Consider the following 22070-nt stretch of genomic DNA (forward strand, 5'->3'; position numbering starts at 1 on the left):
ATGAAAATTATTATAACCCTCTCATCTATAACCCTCACATCTATAATGTGTTAAACCTGTGTTACGTTTAGAAAAAAAAAAAATGGAGGCTCTTTATTATGATGGCAGAATTGAAACAGGAAAGTAAAGAATTCAGTTTCAGAGCTACAACAGATATATCGTGTCCTTGCATAATTCTAATTAATGCACTTAAGAAATACTGTTGTGGCTATTACTCACCAAATGATACTTTGTAAGTTTTCAGCTGTTCTTCATGTTTCTTGGCCAATTTATAAATTCTGTTGCTATATCCTTTTAAGGCTTCCCCATAATCTCTACAGTCGAACGGAATGACCTGGGAATCTGCAAGTTCATAAACCAGCTTGCCTCGTAACTGGGCAATTGTTAGCTGTTTCTTGAAGGTGGGGTCATAAAATTTTTCCACTAACTCAAAGGTCTCATACACAGTGTGATAAACAGGATAATTGCTGAATTTGTCTGCTTTCTGAAAAAGAGCAAGCAAATTTGTCAGTGCCCTGTATTCTAACTGCAGTTGAGGGATGTATGGATCACTTAACAACTATGATGTTTTGCACAGTTTCCAAATCAAAAAAGCTATTTGCTACAGAACACAATTTACTATCCTTCCATTTTTGTGTGTTCATTTTAAGAAACTAAAACAACCTGAATCCATAGACTGTTGCACAAGATTAAGTGAGCAGGCTTCCTTCTCTCTACCTACACAGACCTGCCTTCAGTTCCATTGTACAAAGATTGCCTTCACTAAAAGTGAAAACAGGTTGGGGTTTTGGATAGCAGAATCATAGAATCATTAAGGTTGGAAAAGACCTCTGAGATCGAGTCCAACCATTAACCTAACTGCCAGGTCCACCTCTAAACCATGTCCCTAAGCACCACATCCACACATTTTTTGAACACTGCCAGGGACTGTGATTGCACCGTTTCCCTGGGCAGTGTGTTCCAATGCCTAACCACTCCCTCCATGAAGAAATTTTTCCTAATATCTAATCTAAATCTCCCCTGGCACAACTTGAGGCCATTCCTCTCGTCCTATCGCTTGTTACTAGGGAGAAGAGACCAACCCCCTTCTTGCTATAACCTCGTTTCAGGTAGTTGTAGAGAGCAACAAGGTCTCCCCTCAGCCTTCTCTTCTCCAAGTTAAACAATCCCTGCTCCCTCAGCCGCTCCTCATAAGACTTGTTCTCCAGACCCTTCACTGGCTTTGTTGCCCTTCTCTGGACACGCTCTAGCACCTCTTATGTTCAGCTAGCTGTCAACCAGCACCCCCAGGTCCTTTTCCACCAAGCAGCTTTCCAGCCACTCTTCCCCAAGCCTGTAGCGTTGCATGGGGTTGTTGTGACCCAAGTGCAGGACCCGGCACTGAGCCTTGTTGAACTTCATATGGTTGGCCTCAGCTCATCGGTCCAGCCTGTCCAGATCCCTCTGTAGGGCCTTCCTACCTTCAGGCAGATCAACACTTCCACCCAACTTGGTGTCATCTGCAAACTTACTGCGGGTGCACTCAATCCCCTCATCCAGATCATCAATAAAGATATTGAACAGCACCGGCCCCAATACTGAGTCCTGGGGAGCACCACTTGTGATGGCTGGCAACTGGATTTAACTCCATTCACCACCACTCTCTGGCCATCCAGCCAGTTTTTTACCCAGCGAAGTCCTCACTCATGGCCCTTCCTTCTATACAAGGAAGATTTGTATATTAAAGGCTTACTAATAGTATGGTGGAATGAAATATACACCTCCAATCAGATCCTATAAATACCTTTCTGTGAACTTGACAGCTTATAGAATGTACACATCACTGTAACATGTTTTATTCTCCAAATATTTAGGTTCCCTACTAAATTAAGGAATGATACTGAACTACAAACCAGTCGAAGATTGTTTGAAGCTTTTTTATTAATCATGAATAAAAGCTTTTAAAAGATGACTGCTCAGCACTTTCAAAATTCTTCAAGGAATCTGGCAGACTTACTTACCCTATTCTTGGTATAACGGACTCTGGCTGATGCAACTCCCAGTCGCTGAAAGTAAGCTTCAAAATCACTGCCTGATCCCAGTTTGTTTATTCTATATGTAGAAAAGACAACATCTCAGTGACAGGACTTACTTTATAGTATGGTAGTAATTTATGCAAAATGCAGATTTTTCAAAGAAATGGAGGTCAGTTCTTCTGGAAGGCACATCAGGGACGCTAGTAAGATCAGAGACTAGATGAGTGGCAAGCTTAATTACTCTAACTGATTTTATTCCACCACACTAATTCAGTATCCAATATTGCTAGGAAGATTTTTTTATAGGTAGCAATCCTGCTTATGACACCGACCACATTTAAAAAAAAAAAGTACACATTATGCACAAGAGCCATAAATTTGTATCAGATATGTCTCTGCAATCTTAAAACATTCATCATCTATTTCCAAACTAATATGAATTGGGCAGCAATATATGTAAAGACAGATGTGTTTATGTACTTAGCATATTCCACAGTCAAATCAAAGACTGATAAATAATTTCCAATGCAGAAGACACAATTAGCATTTGTTACTTACAAGTAAATATTGCCATCTGCTGGGTAGGTGTGGCAAGACAGAGGAAAAGAAAATCATAATGATAATAAAGACAGATGAAATAGTCGAAGTATTTTCAAATATTTATTTAAGTTTTATATTAAGTTTTAGGTTTATATGTCTAGCCTGATGAATAATTGGTGTTTCTCAGCTAAAAGAGAAAAATAACCCAGCTAAACTTCTTCTGTTAGCATAAATTTCTGCAAGGAACTATTTGAATCAATTGAGAAAGGTCAGATCTGGTAGCTTTTTCAAAAGGCAGAAATCTCAGTGAGTCTAATGAATCTAGAAACTCATCTTACCAGGGCCTGAAAGATAGGGTAATACATGCAGAACATTTTAGTCAAATCGCACATAGGGGCGGTTCTATTTACCTTACGTGAGTCATGCCACATTGTAATGAGATTTAGCCCTACAAGTCACAAGCTCAAACAGTGTTTTGGAGTTTTAATACCTTCAAATATTAAGTTTTAATACCTTCAGATATAGATTTATAATGTATTACATTTACATCCATTGTATAAACAAAGAGTAAGTACCACAAGATCTTTTTAATTACCAATCTAGGCAGTTTCTTTCAACTCAGCATTTGCTTATCCCAACAATTTTGATATTATCTCATCTAGTAGGGTGACTAAACTATATTTTCAACTCTTTCCCCACCCTGGTCTTTTTTGATTGCTTTCCAAATTGCTTTTTTGCTAATAAAAGGCCTTTAAAAAGTGTGAGGTTTCATTTTACAGCAGGCATAGATGTCACCATCATTAAAGAAAGTCATAAAAATTTATTTTATTTTACTTTAAAAGATACTGCTAGAGAGTCACCTTGTACTAAAAGGTTTTGTATTGCTGTCATCAATAGCACATCTTGGAAAATTCTGGAGAGTAGCCATGCTATGATATGATGAAAATATTAGGGAAGAAAAAACAGATTCACAACTTACCTGGGATAGCTATTATTTTCAATTGCAGGATCTTTCTCAAGCCAACTCTCATAAAGAGACTTATTTTCATAACCCTCATCAGGACTTAAAATCTGGAGAGGAAAAGATTATAATCTCATTGGAAGTGCCTCTAATTCAATTCAGTATCAAAGGAGACCTTTACAGCTATCTGCATCATTATTAATCAACAGCATTGCCGCATGCAAGGAAGTGTAGATACACTTGTTACATACATTTATATGGATCCCAACCATGAAAAGCAGCTCAGGTACCAACCACAGACAGGTTAAAGAGCAGGTTAAAAGCTCAAGGATGCTAGCTGGAGCTCATCCACTTCTGGGGGAAGTGGATCCTGGGGATTTCTAGGACTTCTTACCACCTTGTTGTAGCAGTGTGTATGTACACGCACAACAGCATATATAGCACTATGGAGCTCCTCCGGCAGCCAGGATGCCCCAGCTGCTTTCCTTTCAGCAGGCAAGAGAAGATGACAGCCTAACCCTCTGGAGGTTTGCCTCGCACAGCAGCAATATTCTCTCAATAGGCTGAGCCTGAAATTTGACTGCTTTTTGCTATAGGAAGGGTACAAAAGCATTGTGCTAGAAGGAAGGGTCAAACCCAGTGATTAACTGTATTACAGCAGTGCCAAGGGGACTCAACCAAAACTGGAGCACCGTTGTGCAAGACACTGTATGTACAAATGTAGGTCCCACCCTTATCTTAAAAAAATCAAAAAGCTATGTAACCAGGACGGAAAAGGTAAGTATTAGTACAACCATCATACCGCCAGGAAAACCATGAGAGAATATAAAATCAGTTGACCAAAAAGAAAATCTTAGAAAATCTGTGGCAGAGGTAAAAATAAATCAAGAATCTGTCTCTGGTCTCCATCTACACTTAAACCATCTTTAATAGACACAGTCCTTTAAATATAAGATTGGTTATGATGTGCAGAGGATTGAGATTTTTTTTTTCCAAAATACAAAGCATACATGTTCATGGCTAGATACATGGTCCCACAGTATTGTTGAGACTTAAATTCCGCACTGAAAAATACACAGACTCCAAATTGAAAATCCAGGGAGTTCTGACCTCTGAGATTATGTCAGCAGCTAGCAGAAAAATAACAACTTTGTGAAGTAACTGCTTGGCTGCTGTCATTTTCAGGGCACTTTGTTCAAGTTCTAGGGCTAAATTGAAAATGGCACATTAATAAGAGCAAGCTGAACTCTGACTTATGGGAATAAAAGTACTCCATGCTCTGGCAGAGATGTTATTCTGACAGCTCTGGTTATGTAAAACCCATTGGCCAGCTTTTTCGTACAACACTGAGAGCCTAGTAAAACATACTATTTGCCCTGACTTAGATCCAAACCTAGAATCAGCATAAGCTTACTGCTACCTCAAGGGAAGATGTAGAGTTCTTTAAGTACAAATACAAAGTAAGAAGTGATGATCAGAACAGGGGAATTGGAGTTGAACTATTGCAGGTGCTGGCTGGTGGTGACCAATTGTCTAAAGCCTAGTAGTAGAGTAGGGCCAAAAAAGACTTTCAACAGCTAAATGTCCCATCTGTATGCTGAAGGCCACACTTAAAAGCAGAACTCCTTGAAAGATGACACTTCATGTATACGCTACATTTTTTTGATAAGTGGCTCACTAAAATACAAGAAGAGCAAAGAGATCTTGGAATCTTGGACAGTTGGATGTTGTACTCTTTAATATGAACAGAAATAACTTTCGTTTGGACATGCATAATCACCCACATCTGCACTAATGTTCTTTCACATACTGGGCTTCCTGAATGAAATTCAGTCCTATGCAAAAGCCTAATGCAAAGCATAGGGACCATTTTGGTCCCATTTATGCTATTTCCAAGAATTAACTAGGACTCTTGAGGTGCACAGGCCTTCTCTCTATTCCTATTGAAGAAACTAACAACCAGGATATGCAGACTTAATGGGTTAAGGCGTTGATGTGTACATGTAGCTTCCCAATGTCATCCAAACCCAAATGCATTGCAGTTGAAATAGCAAAACTAAGAATATAACTACACTGCCTTAGTCCTTCTAGCTCTTACAGAAATTAGGGTCTTTTTCAGATTAGTAAAAAAGACACAACTGATTAGCAAATCCACAGATTGTAGGCTTTGGTTATCTTTGTAAGAGGCGACCTAAATGTCAGTGAAGAAATAAAGAATAAAAATTAAGCAGATCCCTCTGCAAAATAGAGCTTCCCTGTTCTAGCTACTGCTTTAGTTTCTTTCCCTCTAATCCAATTCACTAGAATTTTTAGAGACCTGGAGAATAAAGATGCTTGAATCGTTAAATGAATTTTATTCTGTGATGCTAGAAGCAGTGAGTCAAGTGAAAGATGTGCCACATTTCTACAGGGTCTATCAGTCATCTCTATACGTGTTTCTATGCCAACAAAAATGGTGTCCTAGTTAGAAGTGGTCCTTCAGCAAACGCCCTTTGGTATCCCTGACTTCTCTCCAAGGGTCCATCAAAACATCTTTTTCCTTGGCAAAATTCCAACAATCTCTACGAATGATCTTACAGAAAAGTTCAAAATAGTATAAGTGTTCTAGAGAAAGTTTTCACAGCCTGTGATTTATGGATCACGGAAGGTCATTGGTGGCACAGGAACACTGGTAAATTAAAGATGGTTTGGAAATGAAAACTACAATGTTGAATCACTTTAAAAATTGAACTATGATTTTATGTTTCAAAAAGATGAGAGGCAGTCCCAGGTTTAGCAGTAAAAAAAGAGGAAAACACTCCTCTAGAGAAATGTGGCAAGGAGCGTCTCAAATTTATTTAGAAAGATAGCGAAAAAAAATGAGTAAAAAGAAAGATTCTTTGGACAGAGAAAATATGATAAAAGAAAACTGGGGAAAGTGCTCCTTGACTGTGTACAGAAAGCAGAGAACAGCAGAGAATCAGAATGTTGCTGCAGAATCCCGCTCTGTGGAACAACAGAAAAGAAAAAGTAGTTGTGGGTTTTGTCTATAAAAAGCTAACAAGAAAAAAAACCCTAAGCTGTACCAACAGTGGCTTTAAGGAGCTCTGGGAAGAGTCAGACTTTTCACTGACAACTCTACCATAAAATAATCCCCTTTACAAATGAGGCTATGAAGAATATGGATTAATATAATGTACTTCTAGCAGCTTTTTAGGAAGGAAACACCATGGAATTCTGGAATAGTTGTCATGCTTTCTATTGTTTATATTAGGCTTCTACTGTTAAAAGATTAAATAACACTGAATAAGAAAATTTTCAAAAAAGCCAGTCTCAAGTATTTCATATGGTATTTTAATGGAAGTTTTCTACTCAAGCCCAGCAACCGTTGAAAAGTTGACTTAAGATCAAGAGTGAGGTACTACTTTTAGCCTAGAGCATTTTTTTACTTTGTTTATCTTTTGCAGGAAAACGTATCCATGGGTAAGTGGCTTGCTGAAGACAGAAAGTAAATTATTTTATCCAGGGCCCTGCAGCACTCAGGACATAGAAATTTTTTGAGGTGAAACAGAATGCCCTTCAGTGTGCGAAGTGTCACAGCTAACGTTTCAACAAGCACAGCTTCTTCCCTTGCAAGGAAGAAAGAGTAAGATAGAAAGAGTCGATAAGACAATAAAAAGTAGAAAAGAGGCGAGGCGAGGCGAGGCGAGGCGAGGCGAGGCGAGGCGAGGCGAGGCGAGGCAAGGCAAGGCAAGGCAAGGCAAGGCAAGGCAAGGCAAGGCAAGGCAAGGCAAGGCAAGGCAAGGAAAGGCAAGGCAAGGCAAGGCAAGGCAAGGAAAGGAAAGGAAAGGAAAGGAAAGGAAAGGAAAGGAAAGGAAAGGAAAGGAAAGGAAAGGAAAGGAAAGGAAAGGAAAGGAAAGGAAAGGAAAGGAAAGGAAAACATGGAAATAGCATAGATAAACCACCCTAGATTCAAACCATGGCATTTCCAGTGTTAAAAGAAAGTGTACTGCATTTGAAAATAACTCAAGATGAATGCATCTAATGGGATGGGAGACTAATAGCTGGAGTCATCCTACCAAGGGCAGTTACAGTGCAGATTTCTATACTGAATCAAGTCACTTGGGCTCCATTAACATTAGGGGAAAAAATAGTTTGAGTGTTCCGTATGTACAAGAGTGGACAACCACGTTTGGTCAAATGAATCTCATCCTAGAGGTGCCTACTTCTACCCATTGCCTTTAAAGGGAGCCTACATTGCTTAAGTCAGACAGAGACATCTTCTCTTAATTGAGAGGAATCCAGATCTGAGGATAGTGACAGTGGCTCACGCTAGGTGCCGAATCTGGTTAACTCCTCATACAGCCAATCACATTTCATGCTTTAGTGGACCACAATCTTTCAGCCTTATGATAATTCATCCTGAGAGGTGAATGCAAAGGAGACGTGGTTAGACCACTTGTAATCATGCAAATCCATACATCTGGACTGTTTCAAAACCTGCCCAATCCTTCAATATTTATCATGGTATTTCAGGGGCCCAGTGAGATATGAAGGAGATTCAGGGGGAACAGACAAAGAGAAAATGGTAGTTAGCCAATGTGAAAATGAATAGATTCTCTTTTGCATGTGAAATGGAAATGTAAAATGCAATTTATCTCCTTGAATTCTTATCATTTTAGAGAATTGATCTTGCTGAAGTGTTTTATTATCTTGTTTTTATTATTTTTACTGTATATTGCAAATAATATTCCACTTATGTCAGGGACACATTTCAACCTTTCTAAGAATATTGAGGACCTGTGAGCCTGAACTGCGTACCATTGATGGGATGTTTTGCTATTGATTTTAGTAGGATTGAGATTCTTCCAGCACAGAGATAAGATAAATCCAATATTATACAATGACCCAATTTTATCCATAAACTCGCAGTTTTACATTCTTAGAAAGCCACAAATAATAGACACACTGATTCCGTACCTCTTTTGTCAGATTGTACACCAGTTTGTAGAGAAGAGGGGTGCAGTCAACTCTTAATGTGTAGTTGCCTGAAAATGAAGAGAGACATGGAAATTTTCCCTTCACATACCAGTGGCATTATCTTCTTAATGGATTAAACCCTGCAGTCCTTTCTTAGACAAACTTCTTGACTTCAAGGCAAGAATTTAGATCTTGCCTCAGAATATATACAGAAATAGACTATTTGGTCACATTGTATACGCTACTGCTACTACACAACAATGATGCATGGGTTATAGTACATACACAGTAATGTAATTAAGCCTTCCCATAGTTCTAAAATATGCCCAACTATTCCTCATTAGCTACAAGCCCTTGCCACTCCGAACTTGTGAAGCTCCCCCTGAAGCTTGTGTTAAATGGAAGGCAATGGTAACATCCTACTTTTTGTAAGGTGTTAAAAATAAAGTTGGTGCATTCAGGAGCAGTGCAGGAGGAAAGACATATTCCCTGCAAGATGTTCTAAGAAGTCTTTCAGTGCAGCTGCTTCTTCTCTTATCATAAAGAGGACTTTTTCAAGGTTTTTCCAGACTGTATCTGAAAGACAAGTCATCTTCTGAGTAAGAGACTTGCAAGACATTTGGCAGTTTGTATTTCAGAGCTAAGTCTCACCCAAATAGGAGGCAACAAAGACACAGAGTACTGTTTTCATTTACTGTCTCGTAAACCTCCCCTTTTACCACCATGCTGTGGCTTCTACACTTTACACCCATGAAGCTTCCACACTGCCTGTGGGCTATGTTGAGCTGTGTAAGTATCTCATACTGAAGTTGTCAGTTACAGCTGCAAGAGCCCCATCGAAAAGAAACTATCACCACTTTTGAGGCAGGTAGGAGTGTAAAGCAGTCTTCTCTATAGATTACAGCCACCGGACAGCAGCTGGGCAAACACCTCTGCCCTCAAATATGGACAACAAAGAGGGGAAGAGGGGTGAGAAGGCTTCGGTGTTATAAAGCATAAGCTCTCAAATAACACAGTTATTAGGTTTTGATATGGCTTTAGACCTTTGGGTCATCCTTTGCACAGCGTGTACTTACAAGAGGACTACAACAATTACAGAAAATCCCATGGTGATGGAAAAAATACTAGGTAATGTTAATAATGTTTCCAAGGAGAGTCTATATTAGAGAACTGGAAATAAAAGTCACAAAAATGCTCAAAAGGATGGCCCAGTATTCTTCTTTTCCTTGCTAAATGACAATGAATAGAAATGATTTGCTGCCCAAAACATGGCATAAGAAGTGCTGTGGAGAACGTATGATGATAAACAAAATAACTGGCAGAGTACATGGATGTTATGGCTCTACAGGGGATTTTAATGCTCAGTCAGGTGAAAGATGTCCAAGATACTTAAAATAGTACACTGAATATGGTGTTCTTATTACATATTTCTTTTCCACTGGTTTTAGTTTCACATTTTCTTTAATGCATAAAACAAGAGACATGTTTGACTAATCAAGATTTAGAAGAAAATCGTTAAGGCAGCAGCATGTTGGCTGCAAACCAACTAAAAAATATGTGTTACAATCCATGCTGAGAATATGAAGCAGTTGTAAAGCTATTATTTCATTCGTGAGATCTTCTAGGCATGAAATTCTGCTCTACTTTTTACACAGCATGTAGGCTGCATAATTGAAGGAACAGCTCTAACCCTCCCTATACCCCAGCTCCAACTGAGCATTTAGAAACTGGGTTTGGCTTTTCTTTCTTTCCAATCCTTTTGCGACAGACAAAATTTTCAGCTGACAGGAATAAAAACAGTTCTTAAATATGCCTGTTGCTATCCATTTTATTCACACACAGTAAGCTCAAATAAGTTGGGTTTAACATGGGAAGAGCAATGCCCTAAATAATGGAGGTTATGACGCAGGACAGCTTCACAGGACTCTACTGACTATTATTTCAGCACAGACAACAGTAAACGAAGTCCTTCTGTAATAAAGCTCAGTATAATTTAAGAAAGATTTTGTGATTTAGGTCATAGTGGTGGGCCCACAAATTCAAAGTCCAGTTTCTAAGCAGCATTCCTGTGTGACAGATTCTTATACTCTGAAGGGCATAGTAAACTGGATAATGGAGGATGAGTTTTTTGTGAAATTTCTAGAAGAGCCCTGCCACAATACATATGTAACTCCCTGCATATTCTCCCTGCTCATAACAATGAACAAAGGTCTCGAGACAAATTGTCTTAAGATTGTAATAAAAATTGTCTTAAGATTGTAATAAATTAGTGTCCCAAAATATTATAATTTCACAGGGAAAGGAGCTGGAGCTGCAAGCAGAACAAGGGGTAGTCTGTCAGATATTAAAACTGTAATTGTAAATTAAAGCTAATGCAGTTAAGAGAGAATTTAACATTCAGACCACTCAGTTCATTAGCACAGAATACTAAACTCCTCCAGAGGAGACATTCTGGACTTCAGACACGGGGGCTGCAGCTCATGGACAGTGCTGTTTGCAACACGAAAGCAACATGGGAATTTAAATTATTCTCTCTCTCCATTTTACACTGTATTTGCTACACTTATTCTGAACATCACATTATCTATCTGATGTTTGCCAGCTCTGGATGCAATAAATAATACATAGGCAACTATTAAAATTGACATCTGTGAAGTAAAGTGAGTTTAAAAATAAAAGACACACCTTCTATAGAAGAATCTGTGTTGATGTAAGCAACTGCCCGTTCCTGGAGGACTCTGGCATTTTCCTGGGGTTGTAAAAGTGTAATTATTACTTTCAATTACTGACATTTAGTCAAGAGCATGTGAAGTGCACTGTTTTTTGCAGCATTACCTTTAAGAACCCAGTCAGGATAAGTAGCACTAGGTACCTTGCTAATTATATTCATGTTTGAGGATGGGTCAATGATCTGGGCATATGAAATTCACTCCTGCTTTCTAGGACTTAATTTGTTGTGGAAAACATCCACAAAATGTAGGTGCTGCCTGCTGCATCACACAGGAGCAAGATGGAACAGGAAAATTACTGAACAGCATTGTAATAGGGTAAATTAAGGTTATACATGTGTTTGAACTCTGCACTTGCAGTGCTTTTTGGACATGCAACATGTGACTGTCAGGTCAGCCAGAATTCCTCCATGCTTTTAATGCCTAGTTGTTCATGTGAGCTCCCAGCACTGAATTCAGTTTTAACACTGATAAACCGAGTATTGCTGTCATTTCTACACTCTTCCATTTCAAAAAGGGATGAGTCAAAGCACTGACATTTCCTATGAAAATGAATTTGACTGACTGTTTTGAGTCAACCAAGCATTGCTTTCATGCTAAATATATACGCACGCTTGTTTAATTTTTTGCAAACTGGTAATTATGTTTGAAATTGATATTCTAATCAGTAAGTGGTATTTTACTAAGTCTTGGCTTTGTGATAGATATTCTAATTAGGTTAGTAATTGTTACTTGATTCATTCAGTTTGTAACCCAACTAATCATTTGTAATTCATGTGAACTAAAAATTGAATTGGTAATTGATAACTTCATAACAAAATTAATATCTTTAAAACAAACAGTAGAGGAGATTCTGCAAAAGAATATGAAGGGAGGGAGCAAGCCTGCATATGCATACATGAGGCCTTGCATATATGCAAAAGTATATTTGCAACATAAAAAAATTCATTCATTTATAAGCAATGGAGATTGTCTATGTAACAAAAGCATGTTCCCACAGTTGTAGAGTCTTTTTGTTACACAGAAGACTGTGAATATCGTGGGTTAATCTTCCTCAAGATTTAGTAGATGACAGATCTGGCAGCTGCAGAAAACATGAATGTAAGCTGTGGAGAATGTCTCTAGAGAAACCGAATCTAATGTAGGTGTCAAAGAGGAGGAATGCACACCACCAAGAGAAAGCAAGAAAACAATAATATAAAACCACTGAGGTTCAAATATGAATTGTGCTCATGGCTTTTTAATCTAGTATAGCTGCCGTTTCTTGAAATAGTGGATGATAGATTACTAGATATTAAATTATTAAACAAAAAACAGAACAGCAGTAGCGATATGTGAACAAATCAAACATAAAAAGAACTCCTAATTTATTCATGACTTGCTCAAGAGAAATTGATTTTCAAGTATTATTGTTTCATATTCCTCATGGTTAAAACAATTGTGTGTTTTTTCTTGACAACATCTAAATATGTGCACAGATACACAGACAAAGACATCACAAATAAAGTTTTATGTACAGTATACTTTTGTTACCAGTGGAGTTCAGGTGGGATGAAACTTTTATGCCGGCTCTTTAAAATCTCTCATTAAATGATTTTAAAGGTAATTTAAATTATGCTTTCTTCATCTAATGTCCCATAAACAAACAGTAAGTTGCAGAGAGTCTATTGCAGCTGGAAGCCAGACAGTTTATGGGGAAAAGAATTAGTGCAAATCCAAAGCAACAGAAATCTCAGCTTTGCTAACAGAAGAACAATGGAATCCCTTTGGTGTTTGGGAGTATATTTCTGGTTTTGTTCCCTCCTCTGACACGTGTCATTTTGCTATGTAATTTTGTGGTTTACTGAAATACATGCCAATAAACTAAACCAAAAAGATTAAAATACTTTATGTCATAGATTTTGAAAGCTCTATCCACATATCTAAATATAACCTTGTAAATAAAATTCTAACAGAAGAACAAGACAACACATTTCTGTTAAACCATTCAGTACTAATAAATTGACATAGTTCAGCAGAAATGTGTTTCATCAGACAATTTTCTGCCTGCTCTATTTCTAATTTGAATTTTAGAGACAAAGCAATGAAAACTCTTGTAAGATCTGTATTTCTTACCAGGACTGAACAAATCCACTTACAGGGTTAAGAACTGAACATGGCCAACAGGGAAAGGAAGATAAAAATATTCAGAACCTCCCTTCTGAATTTCCCAACATCCTTCTGTCAGGCAGGAATACAGTCAGGGATCCCACTACAGAATTAATCGATTGTCCTGCCCCTGAGACTCTACAATACTGGAAGTTTTACAGGAATTTGGAACTATTCACTCTTAGATTACCTACCCTTTCATTTGCCCAGGAGGATTAATTTCCACACAAAGGTCTTGGTGTGCTTATGGATCACAGGTACATGATCTGGACTTTAGTTTACAGAAACTAAGGAATTTCTCAAACAGAAAGTTAGAAAATAAACCAGTTTAGGTTATATAAAATGCTATCATTCTGCTAAAAGAAGGGATAGATTTCCACATAGAGACCACTGAGGGATATTAGCTTTGAATCAAAGTAGATTTTTAAATCTTAGAAGAGTTAGTGCATTTATGTTGTAAGAAGTTAGGTAGGTAATTTGTATAAATATATGAGGGCCTCACAGCACCTGAAGGAGTTTGTTGTGCTCCAATTTTACCTTGAAGCTATTGATTGCAGTCTAGGAGTAGATGCTACTGAGTATTGCAGCTGCCTGCAACAGACTTTCAAGTTTTGCTTTCTTTACACTGTCTTTTATTTACCTCAGCCCATTCTGTGGAACCCAACAATCCAAATTCTTCTGCATCCCAGCTAGCAAAAATAATAGTTCTCTTAGGTCTCCAACCTGCAATCACATAGTTAAACTTGAAAATTCAACTTAAAGTTGGAAAGTCTAGTGAAAGATCACCACAGTTAATTGAAATCACTTTAAAAAAAAAAAAGCACTTAATTGATACAGCAATAAAAAAAAGTTCTCTCTAAACTCCTCAGAAGAACATATTATTGCAGAGGCATTTCTTCTTAATGCAGTATTTTCATTCCACACAACTAAGAGGGTACTATTACACTGGTGAGAGACATGAAGGAATAAATTCAGTCAACTAAGATGCAATGCTACATATGCATCTCTTCAATGAATTTGCATCTTTCGTAATGAGAAATAGAACTTTTTGTAGAGGCGAAAAGTTAAATCAACACAACTGCTTATGGGAACATCCAATAAAGTTCCTCAAAGCTTCTGTTTTCCATGTCCATCATTCTGTGGCTGTAATAAGTAAGTTACCTTCCATCTTCATTTTACCAAAACTCCGTACAACCTCCTGCAGAACAGCTGCACCTGTAGTTGGATCGATACCACCAAATACCCAAGAGTCTCTATGACCTCCTAAAATAATATATCTGTCTGGAAACAAACACACAATATCAATCCTTAATTAAAAATGCATTTAGGTTATCTGTATTTCCTTTGATTGCATCCCTACTTGCATCAAATGAAATAAGAAGTTTAATACCAGTGCTACGAATTTATTATTTAAGGTGATCTGCAATCATTCATTTACTCTACTGAAGTATATAAATGAAGACAAGAAATATTTTATACATATTTTTCCACTTAAAAGTCTTTCATGTACATGGCCTGCTACTAAGTATCAACAATAGTATGCTGAGGTCCCAAATCATCACTAGTTTTCTGTACTTTGCATTGTGTTAATTTCTGCAAAGGCAAAATGTATGAATGATGTAAGGGGAAACCTACTGTAAAATGACAGGCGTGATAAAAAAATTCTCTGACATCTATCATTCTAGTATTCCCATTCAAATATATTCTTCGGAATGCCAATGAAAAACAGTGTTATGGGAGAGACAGGATAACTATTAAGGGTTTCTTAGATTCCATATTATCTGGCTGTCTAAAAAACTTAAAGTTTCTTGCAACATGAGAACAATTTCACCAAACACAAAATAAAGAAGGAATTAAAATCCGCAGGTACCCGATGCTCACCTGGTTCCACAGCTCCTCTGAGGATGCCAATGACGTTGTAAATTCGTGTTATTTTATTGTTTGTATGAACATGCATTCTGACTCTTCTGAAATGAAAAGCAGCAGGGATTAACCATTTCTGACTGAGAAGGCAATAAAAAGTCAACGTAATAGCTTGTAAGCCAGAAAGTCTGTGCTTCTGTTCTACTTTGTGTGTTCAGCACTGACCTAACCTGTCATGCTGTATCAGTGTCCCATTTTTTATTTCAGGTTAACCTGCTGACAGAAAGATGCCTTAGAAACAACCTTATGAAGTGGGACAATCTATAAACTTTCAAACATTTACAGAATTTATTGAATTGTTAGTTATGGAAATCAATCAGATAATTGTATATTAGAGGAATAAACTGAAAAGCATATACAGTAATTAAAAATACATTTACATTTTGACCAAAATTATAATTGTGGATATACATATTTTTACAAAGAATACACTTTGGTTTCATAGCACAATTCTGTAGAAAAAGATAGAACTTCAAGAGAAGGTCCTTAGAAATATTCATCCAGGAATAAATTGAAATCTCTGTTTGGGACAGAAGATCTAACCTGTAAATGAAGCAAAGCATCAAACAATGCTTTTTTTTGTGTCTGGCAAAACCCCAGGAGTTTCACATTTGAAATTATCTTTTCAACAGCAAATCTGCACAGCTGTCAAAATCAAAACTTACTTCAGGACAGCTACTGGACTTTTGCCCAGAAAATAACTGACACCAGTGCCTTCAGCATGCATACACTTGCACACTTTCCATGTGCAAGTGGCTTTCTACCTAGACTCAGAAGGTTCATTTTGATATGGAGCTACTCTGAGAAAGAAGTATATGTAGGATTATCCCATATTTACAAAAACTGTAACCCTATCAAGTAGGAAGATGTTAAAAAGAGCATTCAAAAATATTTCCCTTGTATATGTTTTGTGGATGAATCATATTGTTTCTTCTTTCACTGTTGCTCTCCAAGACATTCCGAACAGCACCTTAATTATGTCAAACATGCTTTCTTATTTATTTATTCCTAGTTTATTCATTTTCAGCTAGTATTAAAGCAGAGCAGAAAAGAATAATGATCAATGAATTCTTTATAAAATTATATATTTAGACATACTCTTGTTTTGCACGAGGTGGAGCAGTGATAATGATACACCATTTTTACACACTGTTCATTGTGGTCCACTAATAATTATCACCAAGTGTTGCCCACTCAGAAGGAAGTAAATTGCTCCAGAATATCTCTAGATGTATTGTTTCACAGTTTTCTTGTTGAGATTTTTTTTGCAATATTTTATAAATAGGCAAGTGTTAAAACAGACCTTGTAGAAGAGTTGTCTGCAAATCCTGGCCCTATGTTATAAGACACATTGAGCCTTCCCTTCCAGCTGCTGTCTGGAGCTGCGGGTCCTCCCATTGCACTGTTAAGTGAAAACCAAGACAAATGCAGTTGACCAGTAGGCTAAAACCTTAAATTCCGTTAATGATTACTGCACCTAAACCAAGGTGGGTTTACAAAATTCTTAAAAGCATTATGCCAGAAACAGATTGCTTTGAATTTGCCACATTTTCTGAAGAACACACTACTACAAAAGAGCAATAAATAGAAGTAACAGCATAGATTTTACCACCTTAGTATAAAAAATTTTGCTGCACATTTGTGAATACTGACTTCTGGTGAGGAGGACTGATGTATACTCACCGTAATAATACTTCTGCATCATGATATCCAATGGGATGAACTGGGATTTTGGGAATCCCTACACCTTCATTAACTTTATACCTGAAAGTGTACTCTGAGAAACCAGAACAAAATGTCAAGTTTATAGTGTTCTTAGCAACTGTCACCAAACTGGAAACACTTTTGAACAGCGCAGCCACACAGTAGCCACAAACATGCATCAATTTTTTAATTCTTACATCATTTCTTAGATATTGCTTCTAGGAAATCAAAATGTAATGACTGAACCACAAACCCAATAGTGCATCTTACAACTGTGTAAGAGAAACCCCCACACTTGATGCAAGGTTAGTCCATCCATATCCATCCATATTATTGCATCTCCTCAAAGCTGACTGTAGGATAACCAAGCTGGTGTGTGAGGTGAAGATGGCCCCTGTGCAGTCTGTTGACAAGCTGCAGAAGACATCCACAGATGCATTTACCTATGTTGAAGACAGTCAATGACTCTCTGAATCTGGTGGGCCAGGCACACACAATCATCTATCCTGTTTTTCAGTATGGTGTTGTCTTATGCCCCCAACAATGGTCACATAAGCCAGTGAGCTTTCCAGAAGCACCCTTGTGTTCCCATCCCATCATCACAGGACTGCTAGGCACCTTAGTTCAGCCTGAGTTCAGGATGCCTACAAGGACAAGACAAGCACATGGTGCCAAGTTTCAAAAGACTCCAGGCTACTGGTTTTTTTAATACAGAAATTTTACTCCCTGTAAAGAGGATTTTAAACTGTTGGATTTAAAACTGCTTTTTAAACGGCTTGGAATTTAGGATCAGCAAGGAAACATACCTCCAAGCAAAGCTATTACTCCTCTTAGATGGTAGACTATAATCTAGTTTAAACTGGTCCTCTTGAGAAACATAGATATTTTAAAATGGCTATAAATTCTCAGCCATTTTCTACTGCTTCACAGTCTGTAAACCTACACGTCCTGCTTGTCTAAGAGTTACAAGGCCGGGCTTATACAAAGAGATTTTCCTAAAAACTTACTTTCCCTGCCTAACTCAAAAGCAACCACTTGCAATGACATACAGGTAGAACTTAGTCTGCAATAGGAAAGTTAACTACTGTGAAAAATAATTTTAAGCAGCTTTTTTCTTTTCATCTGTACTGAAAATAAATGAATTTCTAGTGCCACAATAACTTTCAGCACCAGTTTATAAAGTACTTGATGGCCCAGGGTACAGATCCTTCACTCACCTTTCGCAGGATAACCTGGTGTTAGAGGGTCCCCAGCTCCATTCAGGTTTAACACATTCCCGCGCTGGACTCCTCTGCCTGGAAGGTTCCAGCCGTCTGGATAAGCATCTACTCCTGGGGCGCAGTAGTCAGCAGGGTCTGAGTAAAGTATGATCCCTTGGGCTCCTGCTAATATGGCATTTTTAACCTGTGAAATGATATGCTTTTAAGAAATGCCTTTTTTGTTTTTTTTAATGCAGTAATAAATCTGAATGTTGCAATTTGCTTCCATGGGGACATAGCTTTAGAAGTTGTATATGTGGAAGAGTGAAAATGACCACAGATGCGGCAGCAGAACAAACCAGAGCGAAACACAGTAGGTTCATTATTTGTGTCACACCTTCAGTCATAGCTCAAGGCTATGAAATAAAGCCCAGGACATAAAATTGAGGCACAAAAACTGACCACTATTCCCACCGTCCCACTATCACCAATTTTGTCAGAGTTGTTGTCTAAAGTCAGAAGAGTTAGTTATTCAGTCCCTGTGCATCAGACTCCTTGTCAAATACTTACTTCTTCAAAATATTGCAGTTCTATGGATGAAAAGTCTTAAAAGCCTTGGCTATACAGACTACTCGGTTCCCTAAACTGATCTCTTGCAAGAACTGCCTAAGGAGTTTGCAGTCATCTCAGTCTCAGGAGATTAATACATTCATCTGTTTTTATTGTTTTGGAAGTTATTCTTAGAATGCAGTCACAATGGATACATTGCAGGCTTCCTTCTGCTCATATGTTCCAACTTACAGCCCTCATTAACTCCTGCCGGCTCTACCATCAGCAGTGTCTGACCCATACAGGAAAAAATAAAACACAACCCTTACTTTGTTTCCTCTGAAGATCTTCCCATATCTGGCAATGACAATCTTTCCTGTACAGTTAATTCCCATTTCACGCTCCAGCTTAAAATAATCTTCAGTGCGGCCATAATTCACATATATGAGATCGGCCTGCACAGAAAAGAAAAGCGGTGTCATGGCCACTGGCCATTCAACAAACAAGATATCTGTTTTCAGAAATACACAGCTTTATTCACTATGTATGATATAGATATTTTTTTGCATTTCTACAAATAAGATCCAGTGCCCATAAAAAAGATTTCCATAATATTCTGTAGCAAGCCTTGGCTTAAATTGCTGACCTTTCTATATTACCCTGCACTTAACAGCAGCACTAAAAACTGGGGTGGGAAACTAAACCAACATACTTTGCTAAACTGACAAACTTCTGTGGCCATGAAGAAATAGTGGTATTCCTTGCATACACAAACACTCACTATTGTATTTCATTCATCTATGCAATGCAATGTTGTCCCTCACTTGTTCCTCTGTGATGAATTATCAGTTTAAGTGAGGGACTTTTGTAGCCTTTGAAGACATTCACTTAATCCAAAATGTCTTCCAAACTGATTTATATATTGCTATTTCTACTTAAAACTTAAGCAAGTCCTCCTCATGTGATCGAGTAACGTGGAGTAATCTGAGATGTATCCAATATTTTCCATAAAGATAAAAGCTTCTCACTTATTATGTAAGTCAGATTCCTAGCAATTTGAGAAAGCTTTTTTCTAATAGGAGACTTCTAACCTTTGCACAATACGTGGCTTAGCTGTCCTTATGTGCTCTGTTAATCTAATGGTTAATTAAAATTACTACAAGAAATATTTTGAGAAGTTGGAGCAATCTATCCCATCAAGTGTTTTGCAAAATATGACTTCAGCTAATAATATTTTTTTTTCTTACCTCTGGCACTCCTTGTGCTGAAAAAGCATTATACGGTGGTAGTATATCAGTAACATTTTCATACCCCTGTGGACGTGGTTCAAACAATGATGTATTGAAAATCTGTCAATAAATAACAGAAGTCTCTGGTCAAACACTCTACCTCCAGGCACAAGTTTGTACGCTAAGCTTAGTTATTGCCAACGATACGCTAGTCTCCATAAATTGTTAGCAAAAAATACAATTCTAACTATCATATATAAGTTCCAACAAAAAACCAGCTAGGGATACATAGCTGAATTTTTATAACAATGCAGAGATGCGTACAGAGACAGATCACTTGTCAGAAGATGCTTATCAGTCACTGCCTGAACCTAAGCAAAAAAGTAGCTGAAAATCACCAAGAGGTAGTGACAATACAAAGACACCTCATTCGTCCATGCCATCACAGGTATTTTTTGTGATTACTCCCACCTGTATTATTACCCCTCTCTTCACCTCTTTGCTAGTTATGCTCCAGTTAAACACACTGCCTTTCATCACTATCTATTGTAACACTCGTTGCCTCAAGGTTCACATCCACTCTTTGTCACCTTGTGAGATTACAGCTGAGAGACTGTGTTAGGGAGTTTCTGGAAGAATTTCTCCATTCTTTCACCTCTAAGCCCATGTCATCCCCAAGCACATATTCCTCAGTTTCTACCAGGGCTCTTCATCCCTACCTATGTGCTATGATGCTTCTCCAGCAGTCCCATCTCCCCTACTCACTCAGGTTCCTTGTCAGATTTTATGTCTACTTCTGTAATTCCCCTGGGTGTACAAAATGGAGAAGGTGACTATAGACCAACAGTTCATTACTACTTCCCACACTGACTTAGGAGACACCATAGGAAGCCAGTAGGATCAGGTTCAGAGCAAATGAAACAAGGCAGTACTTCATAAAATGGATAGGATCCGTGTGGGATTCCTTACCTCAGCATGTTGTGGAAGAAAAAATTGTACAGATGTTCAAGCAGAGTTTGGACAGGTACTTGGAGGAGAGATCTAATAAGGGTTACTAACTGGATAAATACTTGGAAAAGAGGTCTACTGAGGATTCTTAGAGACTAACTGCATCATGCTTAGAGAACATCTGAGCTGAAAACAGCTAGACACTGGAAGAATTGCATGCCTTAAATACATTTCTTTGTTCTTAAACTTCCCTGTGCATCCACTTAAACCTGTTTATGGAAACAGGATATTGACCTAGACGTATCCTTAATCTGAACCAGTATGGCCATTCTTATACCTTATGGTGTATGGATGTTAATCACAGCCTCTCCACACATCCTCTCTCTACCGTATGAGGCACGGAGATTTCAGCCACTCTGCTCTGTTCTGCTGCACAGTCTGGAAAACCATTTCTAAATATGAGTTCCCTTTGCACTGGATTTTTTATCATATTATAAAGCACATGCTGGGATGAGTGGATGAGAAAACAGAGGAAGACATTGTTTCTTTAAAGAAGTCTTACATAAATATAGTTTAATCATTAAAAAGATCACCTCATTCCCTTGATCATCAATTACTGAGATGTAGTTTGGCTGCTTTTCATTTGGGTATGAAAGAAGCACATCATAATGAACGAGTTCTGCTGAATCCAGTCCAAATTCCTTCCACTGGCCTTGAATTTGTTTGGCAAGAAGAAGATTCTGTTCAGTTCCTGCGAGGTGAGGCAACTTGGTAAACGAGCTAGAATAAAACAGAAAATCGCTAGGAAGCAGCAAATGCAGAGAAGCACAATAGTGAACTTGGATCAGTGTGTATAACGCCTGTCTTCGAGCCACATGCATGGAAAGTAAGGTCTTACAGTTAAAGTGTGAGCTGTATAACATGACTGTTTATTAGTCTGCATCAGCATAAGCACAAAAAGTAGTCAGAGCAGAGGATCTTTCCTGAGGCCTTAAGATAACTCAGCTGAACCTTTCTCTTTGCATAACAGAAATAGCCACATCTACACACAAGCAATGAAAATCAGTGTCAAAGACATTCAGCAAAAGACTATGAACAGTATGCAAGGAGCAGAAATAGATCCAGAAAAGCTACGCATTCAGAAAGGAGCCCTCCAAGTAATTCTG

The 22070-nt window shown here is 38.0% G+C and overlaps 1 protein-coding gene across 4 annotated transcripts in view; it reads right to left on the bottom strand.

Moving 5' to 3' along the window:
• Window positions 1–22070, bottom strand: part of NAALAD2 (N-acetylated alpha-linked acidic dipeptidase 2) — a 34759-nt gene that overhangs the window by 7978 nt on the left and 4711 nt on the right. For 3 of the 4 annotated variants that reach the window (XM_009470375.2, XM_087755909.1, XM_087755908.1), the window contains exons 3-16: window positions 21498–21684; window positions 19975–20076; window positions 19057–19182; window positions 18197–18383; window positions 16959–17052; window positions 16579–16677; window positions 15234–15319; window positions 14514–14633; window positions 13993–14075; window positions 11161–11224; window positions 8476–8543; window positions 3535–3626; window positions 2001–2091; window positions 220–484 (exon numbers count right to left, since the gene is read on the bottom strand). In XM_009470375.2, coding sequence (XP_009468650.1) covers window positions 220–484; window positions 2001–2091; window positions 3535–3626; window positions 8476–8543; window positions 11161–11224; window positions 13993–14075; window positions 14514–14633; window positions 15234–15319; window positions 16579–16677; window positions 16959–17052; window positions 18197–18383; window positions 19057–19182; window positions 19975–20076; window positions 21498–21684 — 1664 coding nt within the window. The remainder of the gene's footprint in view (window positions 1–219; window positions 485–2000; window positions 2092–3534; window positions 3627–8475; window positions 8544–11160; window positions 11225–13992; window positions 14076–14513; window positions 14634–15233; window positions 15320–16578; window positions 16678–16958; window positions 17053–18196; window positions 18384–19056; window positions 19183–19974; window positions 20077–21497; window positions 21685–22070) is intronic. The other variant, XM_087755907.1, reaches the window with a different exon arrangement.

This window comes from Nipponia nippon, unplaced genomic scaffold (assembly GCF_047370975.1).
Source record: "Nipponia nippon isolate SJK-2023a ecotype South Korea unplaced genomic scaffold, ASM4737097v1 scaffold_2, whole genome shotgun sequence".
Taxonomy (NCBI): Eukaryota; Metazoa; Chordata; class Aves; order Pelecaniformes; family Threskiornithidae; genus Nipponia; species Nipponia nippon.